The following is a 20,689-nucleotide window of genomic DNA, read 5'->3' as shown; positions in this document are numbered from 1 at the left end:
ATGTCCTCCACCCTGTCGCAGTCCTGACATAGATCCTCCACTCTAGCTCCGAGCCCAGCGCGGACCTCCCCTCTGCTCTGCACAGGCCTGCGCAGGAATGGAGTGGGAGGAAGCAAATGTTTCTCAGACTGAGATGAGCCAAGAGGGTTTGATGGCATGTCTTGTGTTTTCAACACCACTGGTAGGATGCTGGCAGGGAGCAGTTGAGGTGAGAGGGACCCTCTTGCCCCAGAATAAAGGAGAGTTAGATGTTCCACAGGTTCCACTGAGATAGACTGCCCTTAAGGCTCTCACTTTTTCATGCCAAGAAGTGGGCGATGGTGTGGATGTGGGGCAGTGCCTGAGAGCATAGTCTTTGAAGTCAGACCACCCTGGGTTTGCATCTCACTTAATGCTGTGTGACCTTTGGAATGTTACTTAACCTTTCTGTGCCTCAATTCCCTCAGTTGTAAAATGGGGAAGATAATGATGCCCAACTAATTAGGTGAGTGTGAGACCTGAATAAATTAATATTGTAAAGCACTGAGAACAGTGCCTGACACACGTGGGTCATTATTACCGTTTGTCAGGGGAAACAGAATCTGAAGGGTGGCTCTTTATCCCTTGCCTGTCTCCTGCCCCATGAGCTGCTCCTTGCTAGCCTTCCCCTCTAGGGATTAAGTACGGGATCTGCGTCCCAGGGGAGGGCTCCCGGCAGGCCCGAGCCACCGGGCATACCTGCCCACCAAGGCTGCAGCCTTGGTGCTCGGCTGCTTCTCTCAGGTTCCAGCCGGGAGAGGTTGCCTGGGGTAAGGGCTGGTCTCCGTCTGTCTTCGGGATACCTAGCTCCTGGTGTCCTGCCCTGTCGTCTGTCCCAGAGAATGTCTGACATTTGGATTTTGTGATGAAATGTCTGGGCTCTCTGAGAAGTTTCACAAATACATTCCAGACATTGTATTAAACCAAGCCCACTCCTGGGCCTTCCGTATTTGTCCTGACACAAGAATGAGCTTGGTGGGGGAATGAATTTAGGAACCCCCCACTTCCGTGTGCCGGGGGAGGGGCGCTGGGTGGAGTTTAACTTGGGCGTTGATAACATTGGTAGCTTGCCCACACTGGGCCCCGGGGTCTTTTCAGGGTTGATGCGGTTATTCCCATCTCTCAGCCTCCCAGGTAGGTGGGCCCCCCAAATCTCTCTGCCCTAGGCCTTCACATGGCAGGAAGAGAGGAAGGCAGACGTCCTGTGGCCCAGAGAGTTATCTAAAGGCTGAAGGCCAAAGGAGGGCTCCTCACCTGCCTCCCTCGAGTCCTCCTGCTTATATGACGTGTTCTTGGTAAAGGGCTTAGAGCACTGACTCACTTTCATCAAATGCACACGTGCGCACACTCATGCATCCACTACACACACATGCATGCACTCACGCATAGTCATGATGGCCGTGTCCTAGTGTTCCAGATGCTGGCGATAAAGCAGCAAGCACTCGGTAATGGGTGGCTGCTAGAATAAAACCCATGGCTGTTGTTAGTGCCGGAGGGAATAGTGAAGAACTGTTCACACTTTACCAGTTCCAAGCACTTCCCCACCCAGAAGACCTGCCTTGCCCGCATCCTCCCGCTCTGTTCTAAGCTTCCCCTGTTCCTTCCAGAGGACAGCTCTGACTGGTCCCTGCTATGTTGCGGGGGCTGGGGTCAGAGCCTCCTGGCAGCAATCTGATGTGTGTAGATATTACTGCTCATCCATGTACATTCCACGGATGAGCAAACTGAGGCTGGGGGAGGCTAGGCCTGACTGCACTGCACAGCTCTCCCAGGGCAGGCAGGAAGGATGGCCAGGCCCATGTATAGGGTGTGAAAAAGGAAAAGCTCTAAGGTCTCCGAGGCCAGGAGGAGACCGGGTGACACCCCTATACCCTGCCATGCTTCCTCTAAACTGCCTCAAATTGAACCCCACCCACTGTCTGCAATCATATTTCCAAAATCCTGCCAGGGCCTTTGAAATCCTATACCTTCTTCAGCATATAGGGAACACCTCCCAGGCACATAGTAGGTGCTTAGCAGAGGAGTACTGGAGCTGGGAGTGGGTCCAGTTGCCCTGACAGGGGCCCAGTTCCTGGCGCTGGCTGGGGCTCCCGGTCCCCACTTGGTGTGGGAAGTGGAAGCTGTGGAGGAGTCTTTCTTCCTGGGAGTGCGTGGGGCAGGTTAACTGGAAACTGTGCAAAGAAGCAGAGAGCTCTCCAGCCTTAAAAAGAGGGTTTAAAAGAGGGTTTTGAAAAACAAACAAGACCTTGCCTGGCAGGGATGAAGCAGAGGTTACTCATGGCTTTTGCGGGGGGGGGACTTAGTTGATTAACAAACTACAGGAACTCGGTAAGTGAGCCTTAGTCCCTTTGAAAGTAGGTCCATAAGCTTGTCTGGAGGACAGTGTACTCTGAGACTGCAGTAAGAGTAAATCTAATAATAGCAACTATCATTTGTAAAAAGGCTTTATGATTTAGAAAGCCCCTGTCACCTGCATTGTGTGTGTGTGTGTGTGTGTGTGTGTGTGTATAAATACTGTGGGTAACCTCCCCCTTTAGGGTTATTATATTACACACACCGCACACACACTCCCCTCTTGCTTCGCCTATTCCTTCCTCTCTAGGGAAGAACACAGGTTGGCTTTCAGTCTCTGGGCCTCAGTTTACCCACTGGAGGATGACAGCTCCTTTCAGCGGAAATGCTGCAAGGGCATGCACCTCTCTCCCGCTCAGGTGCCCAGTGGGAGTGTGGTAGTGGGAGCTGACTGCCTCTGAGCAGTGGGCAGTTCAGGGGGGCCCAGCACAGGTGATGGGAACCCTTAACATCAGCTTAAGGGAGGTTCCCTCCCGGAGCTGCCAGCTCGGCTTGGAGGGTGGGACTTGCCTCTTCCTGGACCAAGCCAGAGAGATGAGGCCTCAAGGCCATGGGCAGGTGAGCTGTGCCCCCAGGCTGCCCTCTAAGCCTGGTCCTCCAGGCCATATGGCGGCCCCTGGTTCTCATCCGGTGGACCTCTGAGTGGGGAGCAGTGTTTCATCTCTGAGGATCTGAGAGAGCACTGAGCCAGGCTCGGAGAGCAAGGTGGACAGCACTTCCCTGCCTTCCGCGAGGCCGGAGCCCCGCTCCTCTGTCTCCATTGCCTCCTCTTCCGGCCCTGTTGTTTTCCCTGTATCTTCTTCCTCTTAATCCTGTAGAGCTGTAAAGGGTTTTCTGTTCCTTGTTCTTTAGATAAACATTGATTAATTAATTGATTAGTTAACTGATTTCATATCAAAGGGGGCACCATCTCTACGTTTGATTTTTGCAGTAAGTTTTTTTGTTTGTTTGTTTGTTTTTTTAAGAAGGAGTAATGCATCCTGGCCCTAACCCTGCCTAGCGATGTGGTTCTGTGTCTCCATCTGCGGACAGTAATGCTCCTCGCAGGGTCGGATGAGTGAATAAATGAAGTCCAGGCAGCGGCTAGACCCCAGCCCTTCCATTTCAACTATCCAGAGATGTGTAGATTGCTGCTGAGTGGTCCCAGGCAGGGGCCTTGATTTTTCTGGAAATGTCTCGAGATTGACTCAGACACTGTGGTTCCGCGGGCTTTGTTTCAGCGGTTACCGGGCCTGCGATCAGCCCTGCGTCAGCAGCTGCTGGTCGGAGTGACTGGGTGTTTCCTCATTGTGGATGTGCTGTCTGTATCTGTGGGGCTCTCCCCTCTGCGCCTCCCTTGCCAGAGCCCGGCAGCTGCTTTCCTGAAAGCCCCTGTAACTCCCCACTGCCTGCGTGGGTGGGCTGCCCAGGGCCCCTGCCCTGCTCTCTCTCTCTGGTTTCCCCTCCACCCTCCTTACCAGATGCCTTTCTTTACCGGTAGGGAGGGGCAGTTTTCAGAGGGGAAAGGAAACGCTTCAACTGCCAGCAGCCCCAGAAGTTGTCTGACACCTTCTGACCACGGTTCAGTGTTGCCTTTTGCTCCCCCGTCTTCGTGGCTCATAAATGTGGGTGAGCCCTTCCTCCATCCTGGGCATCTGTGCTGTCCAGTATGGGAGCCACTAGCCACACCGAGATGCCCTGTAAGTGTAAAATACATGCCTGGTTTTGCAGATTCACTATGAAAAATAATAGCATACCTACTCATTCATACTTTTTATAACGATGACATGTTGAAATGATAGTATTTTGGATAGATTGAATTAAATAACATATATTATTAAAGTTAATTTTACCTGTTTGTTGTTGTTCTTTCACTTTTAAAAAATGTGGCTATCAGAAAATTTAAAATTGTATGTGTGGCTCACATTATTATTCTGTTATAGTAGTTCTTTTTAAAAATATATTTTTATTGATTTTAGAGAGAAAGGAAGGGAGAGGCAGAGAGAGACAGAGAAACATCGATTTGCTGTCTCCTGCACACCCCCTACTGGGGTTTGAGCCCACAACCCGGCCATGTGCCCTGACCAGGAACTGAACTGGCAACCTTTTGGTGCCTGGGACGGAAGATGCTCAACCAACTGAGTCACACCGGCCACGGCTATTGTAGTGGTTCTTAACTGGGGGCAGTTTTGCCTCCCTTCCCCTCTGGGACCTTTGGCAATATATATAGAGATTTTTTTATTGTTATGCTTAGGGGAGAAAGGAGTGCTATTAACGTCTATTTAGGAGAGGCCAGGGATGCTGCTAAACATCCTGTAATTCACAGGACAGTCCCTGCAACAAAAAGTGGTCCTGCCCAAAATGTCCACAGCGCCAACGCTGAGAAGCCAGGATCTATTCTACACTCCCACTTCGGACTCTGTTCTTTCTTATAGGCAATGACTCCAAAATTGGAGGCCCTAGGGCAGTGGTCGGCAAACTCATCAGTCAACAGAGCTAAATATCAACAGTACAACGATTGAAATTTCTTTTGAGAGCCAAATTTTTTAAACTTAAACTATATAGGTAGGTACATTGTTATTAACTTAATTAGGGTACTCCTAAGGCTTAGGAAGAGCCACCCTCAAGGGGCCAAAGAGCCGCATGTGGCTCACGAGCTGCAGTTTGCTGACCACTGCCCTAGGGCAAGATGTCAAACTCAAAGGCTAACACTGACCAAATAAAGGAGGCATGCGGCCCACCAGCAGTGAGTTTAACATGCTTGCCCTAGAGCAGTGATGGCGAACCTATGACACGTATGTCAGAGGTGACACGCGAACTCATTTTTTGGTTGATTTTTTTTTTTGTTAAATGGCATTTAAATATATAAAATAAATATCAAAAATATTAGTCTTTGATTTACTATGGTTGCAAATATCAAAAAATTTCTATATGTGACATGGCACCAGAGTTAAGTTAGGGTTTTTCAAAATGCTGACACGCCGAGCTCAAAAGGTTCGCCATCACTGCCCTAGAGCATGGCATAAATGCCCAGGTGCAGGTTATTTCACATGTCAGAATCTCTATTTCTTCATCTGTAAAATGGGCACAATAATCCCTACTCTATAGATTTCTAGTTAGGATTAAATGAGATTGACATATAGATGTGATACATAGAGACTCTACTAAATAGAAGTTACTATTATTGTTAAAAAAAAAATCTCTGCCTTTTACTCTATTGGCTCTCTGGATCAACTCTTAGGATTTCTACATGTATTTCCAGATTTTCTCTGATAATCCAACACTCAACGTATTGAAAACTAAATTTATAATTTCACTCTTCCTCTCCCCTCCCACTCCCTAAATTTATTCTTTTTCTGACTTTCAGTCTTAGTACACAGTGGCAACACCCTTCCACTCAAGAATCAGAGTCAGTTTCACTTCCTGCTTCTACCCGCTCACTCAAATTTGTAATTCCTGGTGTGTTTCCTCCAACCCTCCTTCCCATTCCCAGCGAGTGGGAGCTCTTCATCCAACCTGAGAGCGGCCTCCTTCCAGGTCCCGCCTCCCTCTTTTCTTTCCTGATCCTTCTATGTGTCTGGTGGGTGAACTCCAGCTTGCTCAGAAATCTTCTCTCCCTCTCTCCCTCTCTCCCTCTCTCTTTTACCTAAAGTGGGAGCACCTGAGGCAGGAAACGTGACATGTACTCTATTTCCCTAGCACCCAACATGATGCCTGGTGAGTGCTTTATGAATGAATGAATGAACGAATGAATGATGGATAGCCTTTTCTCCTTGGCTCATGGATAGGATCAGGTACTACAGGGAGCTGGGATAGTGGTTTCCAAATGCTTTATTTTCCCTTTAATAGTTCAGCAGCGCTTAAACCATGTCCTCACCTACCTCTTCCCCCATGCCCCTTACCGCCACTATCACCCCGTGTTTGAGCTGGGCAAGCAGTTCGTTTGCCCTGCCTGGAGGATTACAGCCATGATGCAACACACCTGGATCCCGGAAGTCCCACCGTCCATGTATGGGCTTCCTCAGCCCGCCCGAGGGGTGATGCGCAGCCGCGTTCCGCAGGCCCAGGCCTGCCCCCCGAGAGCAGGTCCCGAGACGCCCAGGCATGTCTTCCTCTCAGCAGCAGAAAGAATTCCCATGCAGCTCCCAGCAGCCGTGAGGGGAGGCTTTCCAGAAACTTGCCCTTGAAGATGCTCTGATAAGGAAAACAGAACATGTTCTTTGGCAGGTTGTAATCACGGTTGGGCAGGATGGCGTAGGACTGGAGTCTCCCAATGTCTAGACAACTGTGATCTAGGCACAGTTTTGAAATATTTTAATTACAAGCCACTTCATAGTGTAAGGTGACCCACTTGGAAGTTACCAAGGGCTTATCGGCAAGAGTGCTCACTTCTTTTGCAGCAGCTGCAAGTGGAGTCAGAACTGTAATGAATGCACTGGTGAGAACGGGCTCCCTGGCCTGGCAGGCATGTGTGAGACGCTAGAAGGGACTCCCTTTTCTCCTGTTACCTGTGAGGCCTTCAAGCTCCTCTGCTGGGGACCGTCCATATGTAAATACACTGGGGTCAGTCTTCTGGAGTGGGTGGTCCACATCTGGATTTGAGGCTCTCCTGTACAGCTGTCTTCTGTGGATTGGGTACCAGATGTGTATCCCACATCGTGGTGCTATGATGAAATGGAGTTTCCCCTGGCTTTGTGACATCTGAAGTTGTTTCCTCAACCTGAGCCCAGCTGTTTCATTGGTGAAAGATGAGAAAACCCCGCCTTTATACAACTTGGATTCCCTTCCTTCTCCCTCAAAACCTGTGCTTCAAAGCGAATTGTTTAACAAACAAGCTTGCATATAGGGGTGGGCAAAAGTGGCCCTACAGGTGTGAGTACACAAGACAGAGTTTATTTTTGTATTATTTATTAGTTATTGCATTATTTATTTATATTGTTTGTCTTCTTGTAATTGCTATTATTTAGTATCCTTACTTATGAGTTATCTTTTAGGTAATGATGGCTGGTAATTTAACCTACTTTTGCCCGTCCCTGTATATTAGATAATATCTTCCCTCTACTTTTCACAAGTCTTTAGGTACTTCACTGCCCATCAGCATTGCTAAGCAGACACAGACAACCTGTGTTCACACTAAATTGACACAATGCCAGGTAAAATGAAGTAAGAGTGGTGGTTAATAGCTTGGGGCCCAGAGTTGGACAGATCTGGGTGTGAAACTTAGCTCTGCCTCTTACCAGATGCCAGTCTTTGGACAGTGAGACCTTAACTTCAGTGTCTTCATCAGAAATAGGGAGATAAAAGTCACTATCTTGTAAGTTAGTTTCTGCCTCATTTAATAAGGTAATATGTGTAAGACCACAAGACAGTGCATCTTTTAAATAGTGGCTGTGATATTGCAGGACCTCTAAGTGCATCCTGATCTGGGGTAAAGTAGGAGTTGATTGAATTCATGTATTCATCTGGCAGCCCACTCCTGAGATCAGGGACTGTTCTGGTTCCTGGGGGTACAGCATGAATAAGGGAGGCAAGGCCCCTCCTGGTGGAACTCACATTCTAGAGGAAAAGACTCACGTGAACTAGTTAACAAATGAAACAGATTTAGGATCGCAACAAAGGCTGTGTACAAAATGAACAGGGGGTTATGATAGAATAAAGAGGGTGGAGCTGGGAAAGTATCTCTGAGTAACGTGATGTTCGAGCTGAGAACTGAATGGTGAGAAGGAGTTGAGTGCAAAGATCTGGGGGAAGTACATCTCAGGCAGCAGGAACAGCAAGGCAATCATCAGACTTTGGGAGACATTGAAAATGGCCTCTGGGCTCCCATGAATACCTTCCTGGACCCCTTAAGGACGGAGGTTACAAGGGTCAGGCAGGATGATCTAAGCCAATAGTTGGGAAAAAGTCTAAAATATTTACTGTCTGACCCTTCACAGAAAAAGCATGCCAACCCCTAATCTAAAGTCCCTTCCAGGTCGGACAGCGCGTGTACCCATGAGCTCCGGCACAGAGCTGGTGCAGGGCACAGCAGCCTGGCCATCTCCTGGGGCCCCGGCTCCAGTTGGGCTCCTCCACCATAATTAAGGATATCCTCATAAAAGGAGTATATCTTCCCCAAGGAATGCCAACCACGGCCTTGGAACTGGTGGGATCCCACCATCCACATCCCTGGATGGACTGGACCATGAGCTATTTGAGGTCAACATGCTGATTCCATTCCTGGGACTCCTTCTCAGGAAGAAGGGAGGGAGGAGAAGAGGCACTGATCATTGCTACCATTTACCAAATGCCCACCACTGGCTCTTTTATGAACAATTCTGCAGTTTATTGATGCCATCTCCATAGCAACCCTAGGGGAACGTGAGGTCTCTAACTTGAGTGTACTAGGCTGCTGTGCTCAAAGGCACACAGCTGGCAAATGGCCTTCGGACCTCAGAACCCCGCCCGTCACTTCACCAGCATCTGTGCAGTTCCTCAGTGGTGTTCTGAGGACTGGTGTGTCTTTACCTGTTTGCATACCTGGATTAAGCAGTTTAGAGCCCTAAGCCATATTTATTCAGCACCTCCCATATAGGGCAAGAGACCCACTAGAAGTAGAAGATGAAAGAGGCCAGCGTATTCTTACAGTGAATTCTTAGCATGCATTCTTACCCACCACCTCCTCCGTAGGGAATACTCCGGGGCTCTTGGCAGGGTGGACCAGATATGGCTGTGGAGCGGCAGCTGTGTCCTTGTGCTCTGTGGGCCCTCCGCCCAGCCCTGTGCTGGCTGCAGAAACAGCTGCTGGGCTCAGGTAAATAGTCTCTCCTTTGCTGACCTCAGAGCAATAGGAGTAGGTGAACGTGGAAGGAATGCTGGCCTTTCCCCAGATCTGTTCCTAGGACCATCGTGGCCTTTCTGTAAAGGCCAGCCCAGGACGAGGTCAGCCTTGCCTGTGGCCCTGAGTGGCTATGGGGTGAGTTGGCACCAGGAGAGGAGTCACAGTACCCATGAGGGAGAGGAAAGGGGCCAGAAAGGCCCTAACAGTTGGGAGAAGAGTGGCACAGAGGGCAACGTAGAAGAAAGAGCCGGATGCCAGAGGGAAGGGAGGGAAGGCAGCTGGCTGGTTGGCCGAGCCCCACTACAGCCCTCTGGACTAGAAGCGTCTTACCGATAAAAGTGCACCGAGATGCCAGCACCAGAGCCCAGAGAGCAGGAGCTCACAGGGTCGACTGGAAGAAAGAGCACTGCTAGGGAGGAAAACTAACACTTTAAGAAAAAAAATATACGTAAATTTCACACCAAATAGTTTGTTTAAGATATGTGCATTCATTGTATGTACATTTTACCTTAAAAATAACTTAAACAAATATTGAACTCTAGTTAATGATATGCATCCTTAAATGTTTGGAAAGAAATGTAATAATTCATCAATTTAGTTGAAATATACCAAAAATTTAGATAAATTGATGAATGGGTAGAGGGATGGGTGGATGAACAGATAGATATGTGATAAAGCAAGAAGAGTAAAATCTAGTTATAGAATCTGGGTGGCGGGTATCTGGGTGGTCACTAAAATTCTTTCAGCTTTTCACTATAGTATTTAAAAAGTTTTATAATAAAATATTGGGGGGACCCTAACCGGTTTGTCTCAGTGGATAGAGCATCAGCCTGTGGACTGAAGGGTCCTAGGTTCGATTCTGGTCAAGGGCATGTACCTTGGTTGTGGGCACTCCCCAGTAGGGAGTGTGCAGGAGGCAGCTGATCAATGTTTCTCTCATCGATGTTTCTAAGTCTCTATCCCTCTCCCTCTCCCTTCCTCTCTGTAAAAAAATCAATAAAATATATATTTTTAAAAGATTCAATATTAAAAAAATAATAAAAAATAAATAAAATATTGGGGGAAATATTGTGAGGCTACTAGATTGAAAACGAAATAAAAAGCCCATGGTGAAAAAATATGCAAGTAGCTGCTAGAAATATTTATAAACATTTAAAATGTTGTTGTAGCTGGATGTTAATAGGAAGATATATAAAACTAAGCCTGTAGAATTTTTACAGTAGATTTCTTGTATTTGAATATGTATATTTAGGGAAATAATGTCTTAGGCAGAGGACCAAGCAAGCGAAAGGCCCTGCGAGAGCTTAGTGAGAGCATTAGGCTGGAGTGCAGAGAGGGAGGGGAGAGGGAGGGGAGCTGAAGACATAGGGAAATTAGAGGGCAAGGTCACGTAGGGCCTCGAGGCCATGATAAGGACTGATTTTGAGTCCCATGTGCCATGGGGATGACCAGATCTGAATTTAGAAGGACCGCTCTGGTTGCTGTGGGGGTGGACTGTGAGGGGACAAAGGTGGAAGCAGAGAGACCAGGTAGGAGCCCTCAAATCAGGACAGGAGAAGGATGACATGTCTTGAATCAGGGTGGCAGCGTGGAGGAAGTAACGCTGATTGGATGCTGGATCCATTCTGAAAATAGAGTCAACGGGATTTATTGGTGAATCGGACGTGAGGTGAGGGGAAAGGACTCGAGGTTGATTCCAGAAAGTGGATGTGCATTTACTGAGATAGCAGTGACTGGGAGGGGAGCAGGATTTTGGGGGGTGCAGTGAGGGTGGGGTGATCAAAGTTTGTGGATCTCTTGTTGGAGCTGATGGAATGACAGTGAGCCGTCAGGTATGAGTCTGGGAGTTTGGGGGCTGGGGATGACCTTCAAGCCATGGAAGTAAATGATGTAAAGCAAAGGTCAAGAAGGGAAGAGGACGGAGATTGAGCCCAGGCACTCCCAAGTGCAGAGGTCAGGAAGAGGGGGGACCAGCAAAGGCACCTGAGCATCTCTGGTCAACGCAGAGGGAGGAGATCCAAGAGAGTGGATCACCTGTTTCCAGTGCTGGGGAGCTGGTATCTTCACCTCTGTGTCTCTTCTCTCTTCTTACCAACTTTGTTATTGCTCTGGAAGCAGCTTTCCTAAACTAGTTTCATTCTACTCCAAATCCACAGTAGCCAAAGGGAGGGGGCGGTTCAGACCCTCAGTCTGACATCCTGGCCCTCCATCATCTGGCTCCCTCCCAGAGAGGTTTTGTCCTCCCACCATTGCTCAGCACCACACTCACCTCAACTCACCAATCTCCCCATTCCCTCCAAACCACCCCCTCCTTCTCAGCCTGGACCTCAGTGTGCCGTTTCCTCTGTCTCTCCAAATCCCAGCTTTAATTCTCCACTCAGGGGCCATCTCCTGGATGGACCCTTTCTTGACGTAAGCCACCAACCTATTCCTCCAGCAAATCCCTACAGTGGTCACAGGTGGTCCCAAACAATGCAGCAGCCATTGTCTCTGTTTTCCTTGGTCCCCAAAGGGACAGCTTCCCGAGCTGTGGGAACAGGAGCCTTCCCTGCATCCTCTATAGTCCCCCAACGTGGTCCCACTGGTCCTCAGCATCTCAGTTGAGACAGGAGCATGTTACGACTCTAGCACATACTGTCCCCAGGAAACCTGGAGGAATTAACATAGGATTGTGATCTCAAGCATGAACTCTGGGATCAGAGGTTAGGGTCCCTGTTCTGGGACCGTGGCCAAATCATTTAACCTTCCCAAACTCAAGGTTTCTCATTTGCCAATTGGTGGCGAATCTGCCTAAGTCAGGATTAGTTCAGGGATGAAACGAGATGTGTTTCTTCTAGAGTGCTGAGCACAGTTTTTGTGCATCATAGGCAGACAGGCAGTGGCGGCTCTGACTTTTATTATGAATACTGTGGCTTTACGAACACTGTTACTACTACTGCTCTTCCCAGGAGGGGATGGAGGCCCAGGCACCAGCAAAGGTGGGATGGAGTTGGCACCGTTGATTACACACTCTGACATCTGAAGTGAAGGGACTTGTGGGTCTCTCCCCCTGGCCCGGGGCTGGTCTGGGGGTGGCACCGTAGGTGGGGCGATGCTGTGCGGTGTGAGTAGCACCAGAGGCAGGAGCAGAGCCCTGAGTGTGTACTTATACCAGGGGCCTAAGTGTACCTAAGGCCAAGGGCAGAATGTTTGCCAGTAAGGCTCTCCATGAGATGCAGAGCCTGTGGTCACTGTGAGAGGCGGGCGGCAGCCAGGCTGGAAGGGAAGGCAGAGAGGCTGGAAGGGAAGGCAGAGAGGATGGAAGCACCTCCGAGGAGTGTTACTGGAGAGCAGGCAGAGAGAGCAGGATACCTTTTCCCATTTCCTTCCTGTAACTGTCTGAGGTTAGTGAGTGGTGTGTAATGTTACTCAGGAATAACTGGGTGTGACCGAGATGCAGGGAGTCGGATGGGGCAGACATGTCAAATCGGATGAGAACAGCCCTTGAAGCACCACAAAGAGGCCCTGCCTGGCCACCCCCTGGCAGAGACTCCTCCATGGCTAGATGGCTAAACCTTAGGTGACTGCATCTCTCCTGATCCCCTCTCCGCACCGCCTTCCCCCCCGCCCCCCCCCCCCATTAGCAGCATCCTGCAGAGTAGGGCTGTGAGGCCAGGCCCCCAGGGCAAGCCCCTCATAAGAGCATGTGGCTGGCCCCTTGGATATGAAAGCTCAGTCCTGTGATTCTGCACTAGGCTGTTTTGACTCGTGGTAACCCAGTAACAGTCAGGGCCCCCTGCCTGGGTTAGATAAGCGGCATGTCCTGAAAGCCAGCGAGGCTGGAAACCACAGCAGGAAGTGTGGTGGCACGTCCCTGGAACCAGAGCGATGCCGGGAGGTGGCCTGTGGGTCAGCAGGCTGGGAGGGCCACTGCTACCAGGGAGACGGCACATGCCTGACCCTGTGTCTCTTGGCTCATCTTGCGGCCCGGGCACTGGAAAAGGCTTGCACTGACCATGCCCAAACCCACGACTGCCGTGGCACCTGCCGGAGCAGCTTCCCGGGACTTAGATGGGCTCTAGCTCCATCCGCCTGCAAACTGCCACCCGGGGAGGCAGAGCAGGCTCAGCCCCGATGCGGACACGCGCTTAGAGCTTCGTGCAGAGGCCCCTCCGCGCAGCCTGAGCCCCAGCTGCATTCTGGAGGCCGCTCTGCACTCGGGGCGGAAGGACTAGAAAAGGCCTCACATCACTGACCCCACGCCCGAGGTCAGGCTTTACCGAGTGGTTCTGAGCACAGGCCTTGGACCCACACTGCCTGGGTCGGCATCCAAACTGGACCACTCACTGGTTCTGTGATCGTGGAGAAGTTTCTGACACTCTTTTTTCTCTTTGTTTAACTCAAAATTGGGGATGAAGTGGGGACCTGGAGCCAGTGGCTTAACTTCCCCGTGCCTCAGTGTCCTCATTTGCAAAGTGGAGGTGGTTTCGACAGGGCAGAGCCAGTGGAAAGATGAAATGCATAAAGGGGTCAGGACTGTGCCTGGACAGTGGAAAGTGCTGGGCGGGCGCAGTACGTTTAGACACGATAAGCTTTTCCGTGAGGTGCAGAGCCTGGGGAAGCCAGCTGGTGAACGCAGCCCGCATCTGCCTGCTGCCTCCACGTGCTGGCTTTCTGCGCCCCCTCCCTGGAGTGTCCACACACAGAGCTCCCCAGGAAATCAGAGGCAGAATTCAGAACCGGAAACCAAGTCTCCAGGCAGCTGGATAGCTAACCCCTGGCTTCGCCCCTGGCTCCCCTGTGACTCCTTCTGGGGACTGGATCCTGTTAGCATTCCTGGTGCAGTCCCAGCACACCCACCCACTGGTGGGTTGGGAGATGCACGTGTCACCAGGAAGTGGGCAGTGTTTGCGGGGTTCCTCTGGGATGGCACAGGCATCTGTGTGCGCTGGGGCCACCCCGGCCCTGGGCCTTGACTGTGGGCCAGTCCCCACGTGCCCTCTTCCCGCCCCTTGATAATAGGAGGCTGACTTTTCCATGTGGTGTTTGTCTCTCCCTGTGAACGTGGAGGCCTAAGCACCGCCAAGCTTATCGGTACAATGGATTTCCTGCTGGTGTTGGATCGGCCCTGTTCCCCGTTGGGTAATAAATTTATGTTGCCCGAGCGCACATATCTGCTGACGTCTGTGATGCTGGTGGCCTTGGCAGACCCCAGCTCCCCCCGCCTGGGTGGGAATCTGCAGACATAAACCCTGGCTGACGTGTACTGAGCGTCCCGGTTAGGCCTGGAGAGCCAGAACTGGCTGGGTGGTGAGGATGTGGGAAGGCCATTCATCCATCAACTGTTTATTGAGGCTCCTGTGTGCCCACCCCTGTGCTGGGCTCTGAGCAGACAGAGGACGCTCACGCTGACCTGGGAATCAGATGCAGATAATTATACCACGGGCAGCTTACTTCTGGGGTAGCACTAAGGACAGAGCCGGTGGGAGGAACGCACAGCCTCATTGGGGGCTGCGGGGTTGAGTTTTAATAAAAAGTTTTCTTTCCTGGCAGTAGTCCTCAGCAGGGATAGCCCGCTGGGCCCAGGAAAGCGGGACAGCTCCTTGGGGGTTGAAAGTATCAGAACCTTTGCATCCATGGTGTTTGGACCAGCCCAACATCCAGAGCACCCACTGTGGGCACCCCGGGGATGCCCTCTTCTCTCCTGCTCCTCTGCCCAGGTGTGTAGCAGCGGGGGCATTTGGCCTCTCGTCAGAATTCCGAGTTCTCATGTTAATCATAACAAGCGTGTTCCAAGAGGGACTGGCCTGGCCCCTGCAGCCAGCCCTCTCTCCTGCCTTGGTACATCTGCACCAAATTTCCCCCCTGTAGATAAGTAGGCCCATTGGTATTTATTTTGACTTTAGATTGTGGTATGAGTGGTGTCTCTGCAATTTCAGGCCTGGAGTATATGCCGGGGCCCAGGGTGGTGGGAAAACTGAGCTTTCACGGATGGGATCCAGGTCTAGCGGGGGAGGGCGGGGCCAGAAGCAGTCCACCAGCGACTGTGTGCAGGAAAAATGCACAGCAGCCCCCCAAGTGGTGGGAGGGGGTGCCCTGCCTTGTCCTGGGAGCAGTACTGGGTCAGGCATCCTGGATAGAAGGGTGCAGGAGGGCTCCCCTCCTTCTCCTCCTGCCCTTCCTCACCCCACATCCTCCCGCCCCCTCTCCATCTCTGGCCCTGGAGTGACAGAACTCAGCAAACAGGAAAAGATGCACTAACTGCAAAGAAATGCAGTGAATTCAAACCTAACCCCAAAGCCAACCTCACAAGCGCTGGGGTTTGGAGTCTGGCTTTCGGAAGCCTGTCATGGTCTGGCTATGTCCGAACGGAGCCCGAGGCGCTGGGGGCATGAGATAAGACGCGGAGCTGGTCTCAGGGGAGTTGGCTCTCGCCAGCCAGCTCCCACCAGAAAGGAAGCCCAGGGAGCTGCAGGCGCGCTGGAGGGAGTCCTATCTCAGCAGTGACTTCATTTCCCCCGGTGGGGCTTCCACAGACCCTAAGCCCCACGGATCGGATGGTGGTGCGGGAGCTTTGATAGGCCTGTTTGCGCTTTCCCTTCGGGACGCTGCCGCCCTGATGAGTGATAACTGGATGATGGAGTATTTGCCAGGGGAAGGGGAATGCGTTTTTGTAAGATAAGGTTGGATTCCCGGCAGAAGGGAAGTTTCCGAATGCCTCTGCAGTGTGCAGCTGCGAGGAGTGGGTGCAGCTCTCCTTCCCTGTCGCCCTGCTGTGGTATCCTGAGTTATTTAACCCCCCCACCCCCGCCCCCAGATGTACTCTTACCTCGAGAAGTTGCCCCAGGGCTGCTGGGAGTAGGGCAGGGTGCTGTGTAGGGTATCTCTGATCCTCTCTGTCAGAATACTGCCCTTTTCTGCTGTTTTTGTTTTGTTTTTTTAACAGTATTGGTGCTCCTGATAAGATTTTGTTTGAATAAAGGGCTTGTGTCCCACATAACTAGCTAGGTCACTGTGTCTACCCTTCTCTCCAAAACGGCTGCAGCTTCCTTGGGGATTCTTGTTCAACGTCCCTGTGTCCATTAAGACCTAGCATGGGACTTGCACAGAATCCTCTTTGGTGCCTCTGCCCACCGTGACCAGGCTTACAGGACCAAAGCCATACCCCTACTCCTGTCATTTAAGACCTTCAGCCTCTGGCTCCAGACAAGCTCTTCTCCTTCTCCTCCCTTCCCCAAAGTATCCTTCTCTCCATCCATCTAGAACTTCTCTTTCTTTCCCTTTGAATGTTCTTTCTTCTTTTTATTCCTGGCAAACCAGAATCAGAACAGCATGGTGGGCTCTGGAGTGAGACCACCTGGGTTTGAATCCTGGCTCTGCCCCTTTCAGTCTGTGATACCGTGGGCCAGAGACTTAGCTGCTTTGTGCCCCAGTTCTTCCAGCTGTGCAATGGGGATGATAGTAGTTCCTCTTAGATGTGTTGTGAGGATTGAGAGCAAAAACACATAAAGCACTTAAACCAGCGCCTGCACATAGCAAGTGCTCGACAAACATAGGCTGTGGTGGTGGAGTGATGATGATGATGATGATGATGAAGGAAGAGGAGGATAAAGAGGAGGAGATGATAGTGGGGTGATGTGATTTTAAAGACCTTCTCTGTGAAGTCTTTTCCAGCTTACCAGGTAGGATTAGCTTTTCCCCTTCTGGGCTCCAGATAGAACTAGTTATTGATTTCTACCAGTGTGTGTCACACTTGACACCATATGCTTTTTTTCTCATATAATTATTTTGCTAAGATATAATTCACTTGCCATAACATATATAATTCAAAGCATACAGGTCAGTGGTTTTAGTATATTCACAAGTATGTTTGACCATCACTACGATCTAATCCCCATAAAAAGAAATCCTATACCCTTCAGCAGCCACTTCCCAATCTCCCCCCCTCCCCCCAATTACCTTGCAACAACTAGTCTATTTTCTGTCTCTATTGATTTGCCTGTTCTGGACATTTCATATAAATGAACTCCTACAGTATGTGTCCTTTGTGTCTGTTTCTCCCCCCACTTAATATAATGTTTTCAAGGCTCATTCATATATCAGCACTTCATTCCTTTTTATAGCTGAATAATATTCCATGGTGAGGCTATCCCACATTTTGTTACGCATCAGCAAATGGACACTCGGGTTGTTTGGGCTGTTATGACTAATGCTGCTATGAACATTCGTGTACAAGTTTTTGTGGGGGCATATGTTTTCATATCTCTTCAGTACAAACCTAGAAGTAGAGTGGTCAGCTCATGTGGTAACTCTGTCTAACTTCGTGAGCAAAGGCCTAACTGTTCCAAAGCACCCACACCTTTGTACGTTCCCGCCAGCAGTGCAAGGGCTCCAGTCCCCCCAGCTCCTTGCCAACACTTGTTGTTGTCTGTCTTCTTGATTACAGCCATCCCAGCGGGTATAAAGGGACATCTCAGTGTGCCTTTGATTTGCATTTCCTTGATGGCTAATGATGTGGAGCATCTTTTCATGTGCTTACCGGCCATTCATATATCTTCTTAAAGAAATGTCTATTCAGATCGTCTTCCCGTTCGTTAACTGGGTTATTGGTCTTTTTATTGTTGAGCTGTAAAATTCTTTATGATAATAATTCCTTATCAGATATATGATTTGCAGACACTTTTTCCCACCTGTGGGTCATCTTTTCACTTTCTTCATAGTAGCCTTTAAAGCACAGCAGTTTTTAATTTTGATGAAGTCCAATTTATCTCTTTCTTCTTTTGTTGTTTATGCTCCTGGTATCACATTTAAGAAACCATTGCCTAAGCAAGGTCACAAAGATGTGCCGTAAGCTTTTAAAAAGCAATCTTAGTTTTAATAACCCTACACGGAGAGGGTAGCAGACCCATGTCACCAATGAAGAAACTAAGAGGTCAAATGCCAGAGCTGGGACGTAAGCCCAGTTCAGTCTGACTCTGAACCTCACGTATATCTAACCATGCCTCCCCCCAAGTCCCTTTACCTCTGCGTCCCTCACAGGGCTTGGCACAGTGCCTGGTGCACAGCAGGCCCACGGGTGGTGAACATTGGATGGATGAATGGCAGGTCCTAACAGGCGCTTGTTTTGTCTGCACTTGCTGGTCGATTTGGGTGGATGGGGTTTGCTGCTGACCGTGGGTTTGTGTCTACGATGCTAGAGTCACTGAGTGTCTCTCTCCGCTCTCACCTCTGCAGTGTCTCATCGTTGGGGGAGGACCATGTGGTTTGCGCACGGCCATTGAACTTGCCTACCTGGGGGCCAAAGTGGTCGTGGTGGAGAAGAGGGACACCTTCTCCCGGAACAACGTACTGCACCTCTGGCCTTTCACCATCCATGACCTGCGGGGCCTGGGAGCCAAGAAGTTCTATGGGAAGTTCTGTGCTGGCTCCATCGACCACATCAGTGAGTGGCGCCAATGGTGGCACCCCGGGAGGAGAGGGGGCTGACCTGGGGACACATCTCTGCACATTGGGGAGTCCCCAGAATGTTCCATCGTGCAAGTCCCTGGGAGCTCCACACATCCAACAGGCAGATATTTAGTGAAGGACCTGCTCTGTGCCTTGGGCCAGGCCCTGTGCTTGGTCTCCTAGGCTCTGAGCACCATGAGGTCAAGGACTATGGCATGTCTTGTTCACCAGAGTATCTCCAGAGCATAAAAGAGTGCTTGACACATAGTAGGTGCTCAATAAACTTCTGCTGAGTGAATGACTGGAATATGGAAAACTGAGGCAGAGGTACATAGCATACTCCGCACCGAGAGAGCTCACCGAGGTTTTGTCAGTAATGAAATGTGCTTTAATAGAGGAGTCAGACTTGCTAGAGGAGTTCGGAAGAGGGAGCTACACAAAGCCATTAAATGGGCCAGGTTGTCGAAGGCCTTTTGGGCAAGAAGTATTGCCGGTTCTGGGGAACCCTGGCAGCTTTTAGGACAGAGGAATGTCACCACTCCTCATACCAAGTTTTATTGCACTTTAACGAGAGGACATCATGATGATGTTCATTCAGAAAAGGAGGGGGAAGAGAGGACATGGGTTTCGGGGCCTGGGCCATCCCTGAATGCTTAGGTAGGGCGAGGTGGGAGCTGAGGCCCTTCTGCCCAGATGTTACTCATGCCTGGGTCTCGTGGGGCAAGATCTGTGCAGACACACGTTGGGAGAGCAGCCTCCCTCCTCCCATAAAGGAAGGAGGTCTTTGGCCATTTTATATCTAGTCACTCATAAACGTTAGGGCGGTTCATACTATGGGGAGAGTTCAAGGTTTGAACAGATTTGGCTCCAAAATCTGTCTTGCTCAGTTTTCCTGTGTGACTTGGGTCAAATTCCTTACCTTTTTCAAGCTCCAGTTTTGTCTCCCATAAATGTGATTAATGCCTGCCTACCAGGATTGCTGAGATTAAATAAGGTCAAGTTTGTAATGTGCTTATCATTGTACCTGGTGCATAGTAGGTATTCAGGAAATGCTTAACATCTAATGATGTACAGTGAGCAAGAAGCAGCCAGGGTCCCCAAGTTTCAAAATTCAGAATTCAAAACATGGGTGGGAGGAGAATCCTGAAAACTATGTTTTTATGAGGACAAGAACTGATGGGAAATGGGTATGGGATTCAAGTGGGAATGCCTGGAGGGAATTATCAGCTACATGGGGTGTAATTTAGTCAGATGCAGGAGAACTTACCAGACGCGGCCCCGGAGTTTATTCCTGCTCTGAGATGAGAAAGTTCCATGAATCCATTGGAAAGTAATTTGGATTTGCCCAGAAAGTTGCAGTGTCAGCTTTCAGGGTATTCCCTACCACCCATTGAAAGAATGTATGTTGGTTTCCACTTTACAACAACAGCATTGAGCACCGCTTTCTCATCAGACCTTCCCGAGAGGCAGAGCTGGCCACCGGCAGGCCTGGGAAGGCCCCGGGGCTGTCGGGCTGCCTTCTGGGCCAGCGGCCCCTCTCTGCTCCCAATTAACTCCTAGTCCTTGGGAATATCCCAGTGTGCAGGAGCACTGGCAGGACCGTGGAACTGAGACTCAGAGTGATCATTGTCAAGGGCAGCCCCATTGCCTGTGAGAAGGGAGGCAGGTATAATTTATTGAGCACCTACTGTGTGCTGGAAACATATAGCCTACCATAAGGAGAGGCCAGGCCTGTTTCCAGGCCCAGCTGATCAGCTTCCTTGCAGACAGACCATGGTCTCCAGCCCCAGCTGTGTTCTGAACCTCAGCATTGTGCAGCTGTTCTCAACTTGTCCTGTGTCAGCATCTTCCTCCAGTTCCCAAGTGGCTGTTCCAAACCTCCACCACAGCCTCCTCATTCTTAGCAGCTGGCCTCCCTCCCATGCTCTGGGGAAGAGAAGCCACCAGCAGGCACTTCCCATTCCAGCCCCCTCTCCTTCCTCCTCTACCCGTGTACCTACTCCTTCTTTTCACCCAATGTCAGAGGCAGAGCTGACACTCTCTCACACTGGTCCCTCTTGATTCCTTCTCCGCTTTTCACCAGCCCATCACTTA

General features: G+C 50.2%; 1 protein-coding gene across 1 annotated transcript in view; it reads left to right on the top strand.

Annotated features, from left to right (window-relative positions):
• Positions 1-20,689, top strand: part of MICAL2 (microtubule associated monooxygenase, calponin and LIM domain containing 2) — a 140,477-nt gene that overhangs the window by 67,118 nt on the left and 52,670 nt on the right. The window contains 1 exon segment of the mRNA XM_014456602.2: positions 18,383-18,590. Coding sequence (XP_014312088.1) covers positions 18,383-18,590 — 208 coding nt within the window.

The sequence above is a fragment of the Myotis lucifugus genome, unplaced genomic scaffold, assembly GCF_000147115.1.
Source record: "Myotis lucifugus unplaced genomic scaffold, Myoluc2.0 scaffold_61, whole genome shotgun sequence".
Classification (NCBI taxonomy): domain Eukaryota; kingdom Metazoa; phylum Chordata; class Mammalia; order Chiroptera; family Vespertilionidae; genus Myotis; species Myotis lucifugus.
This window is presented reverse-complemented; position numbering and strand designations above follow the sequence as displayed.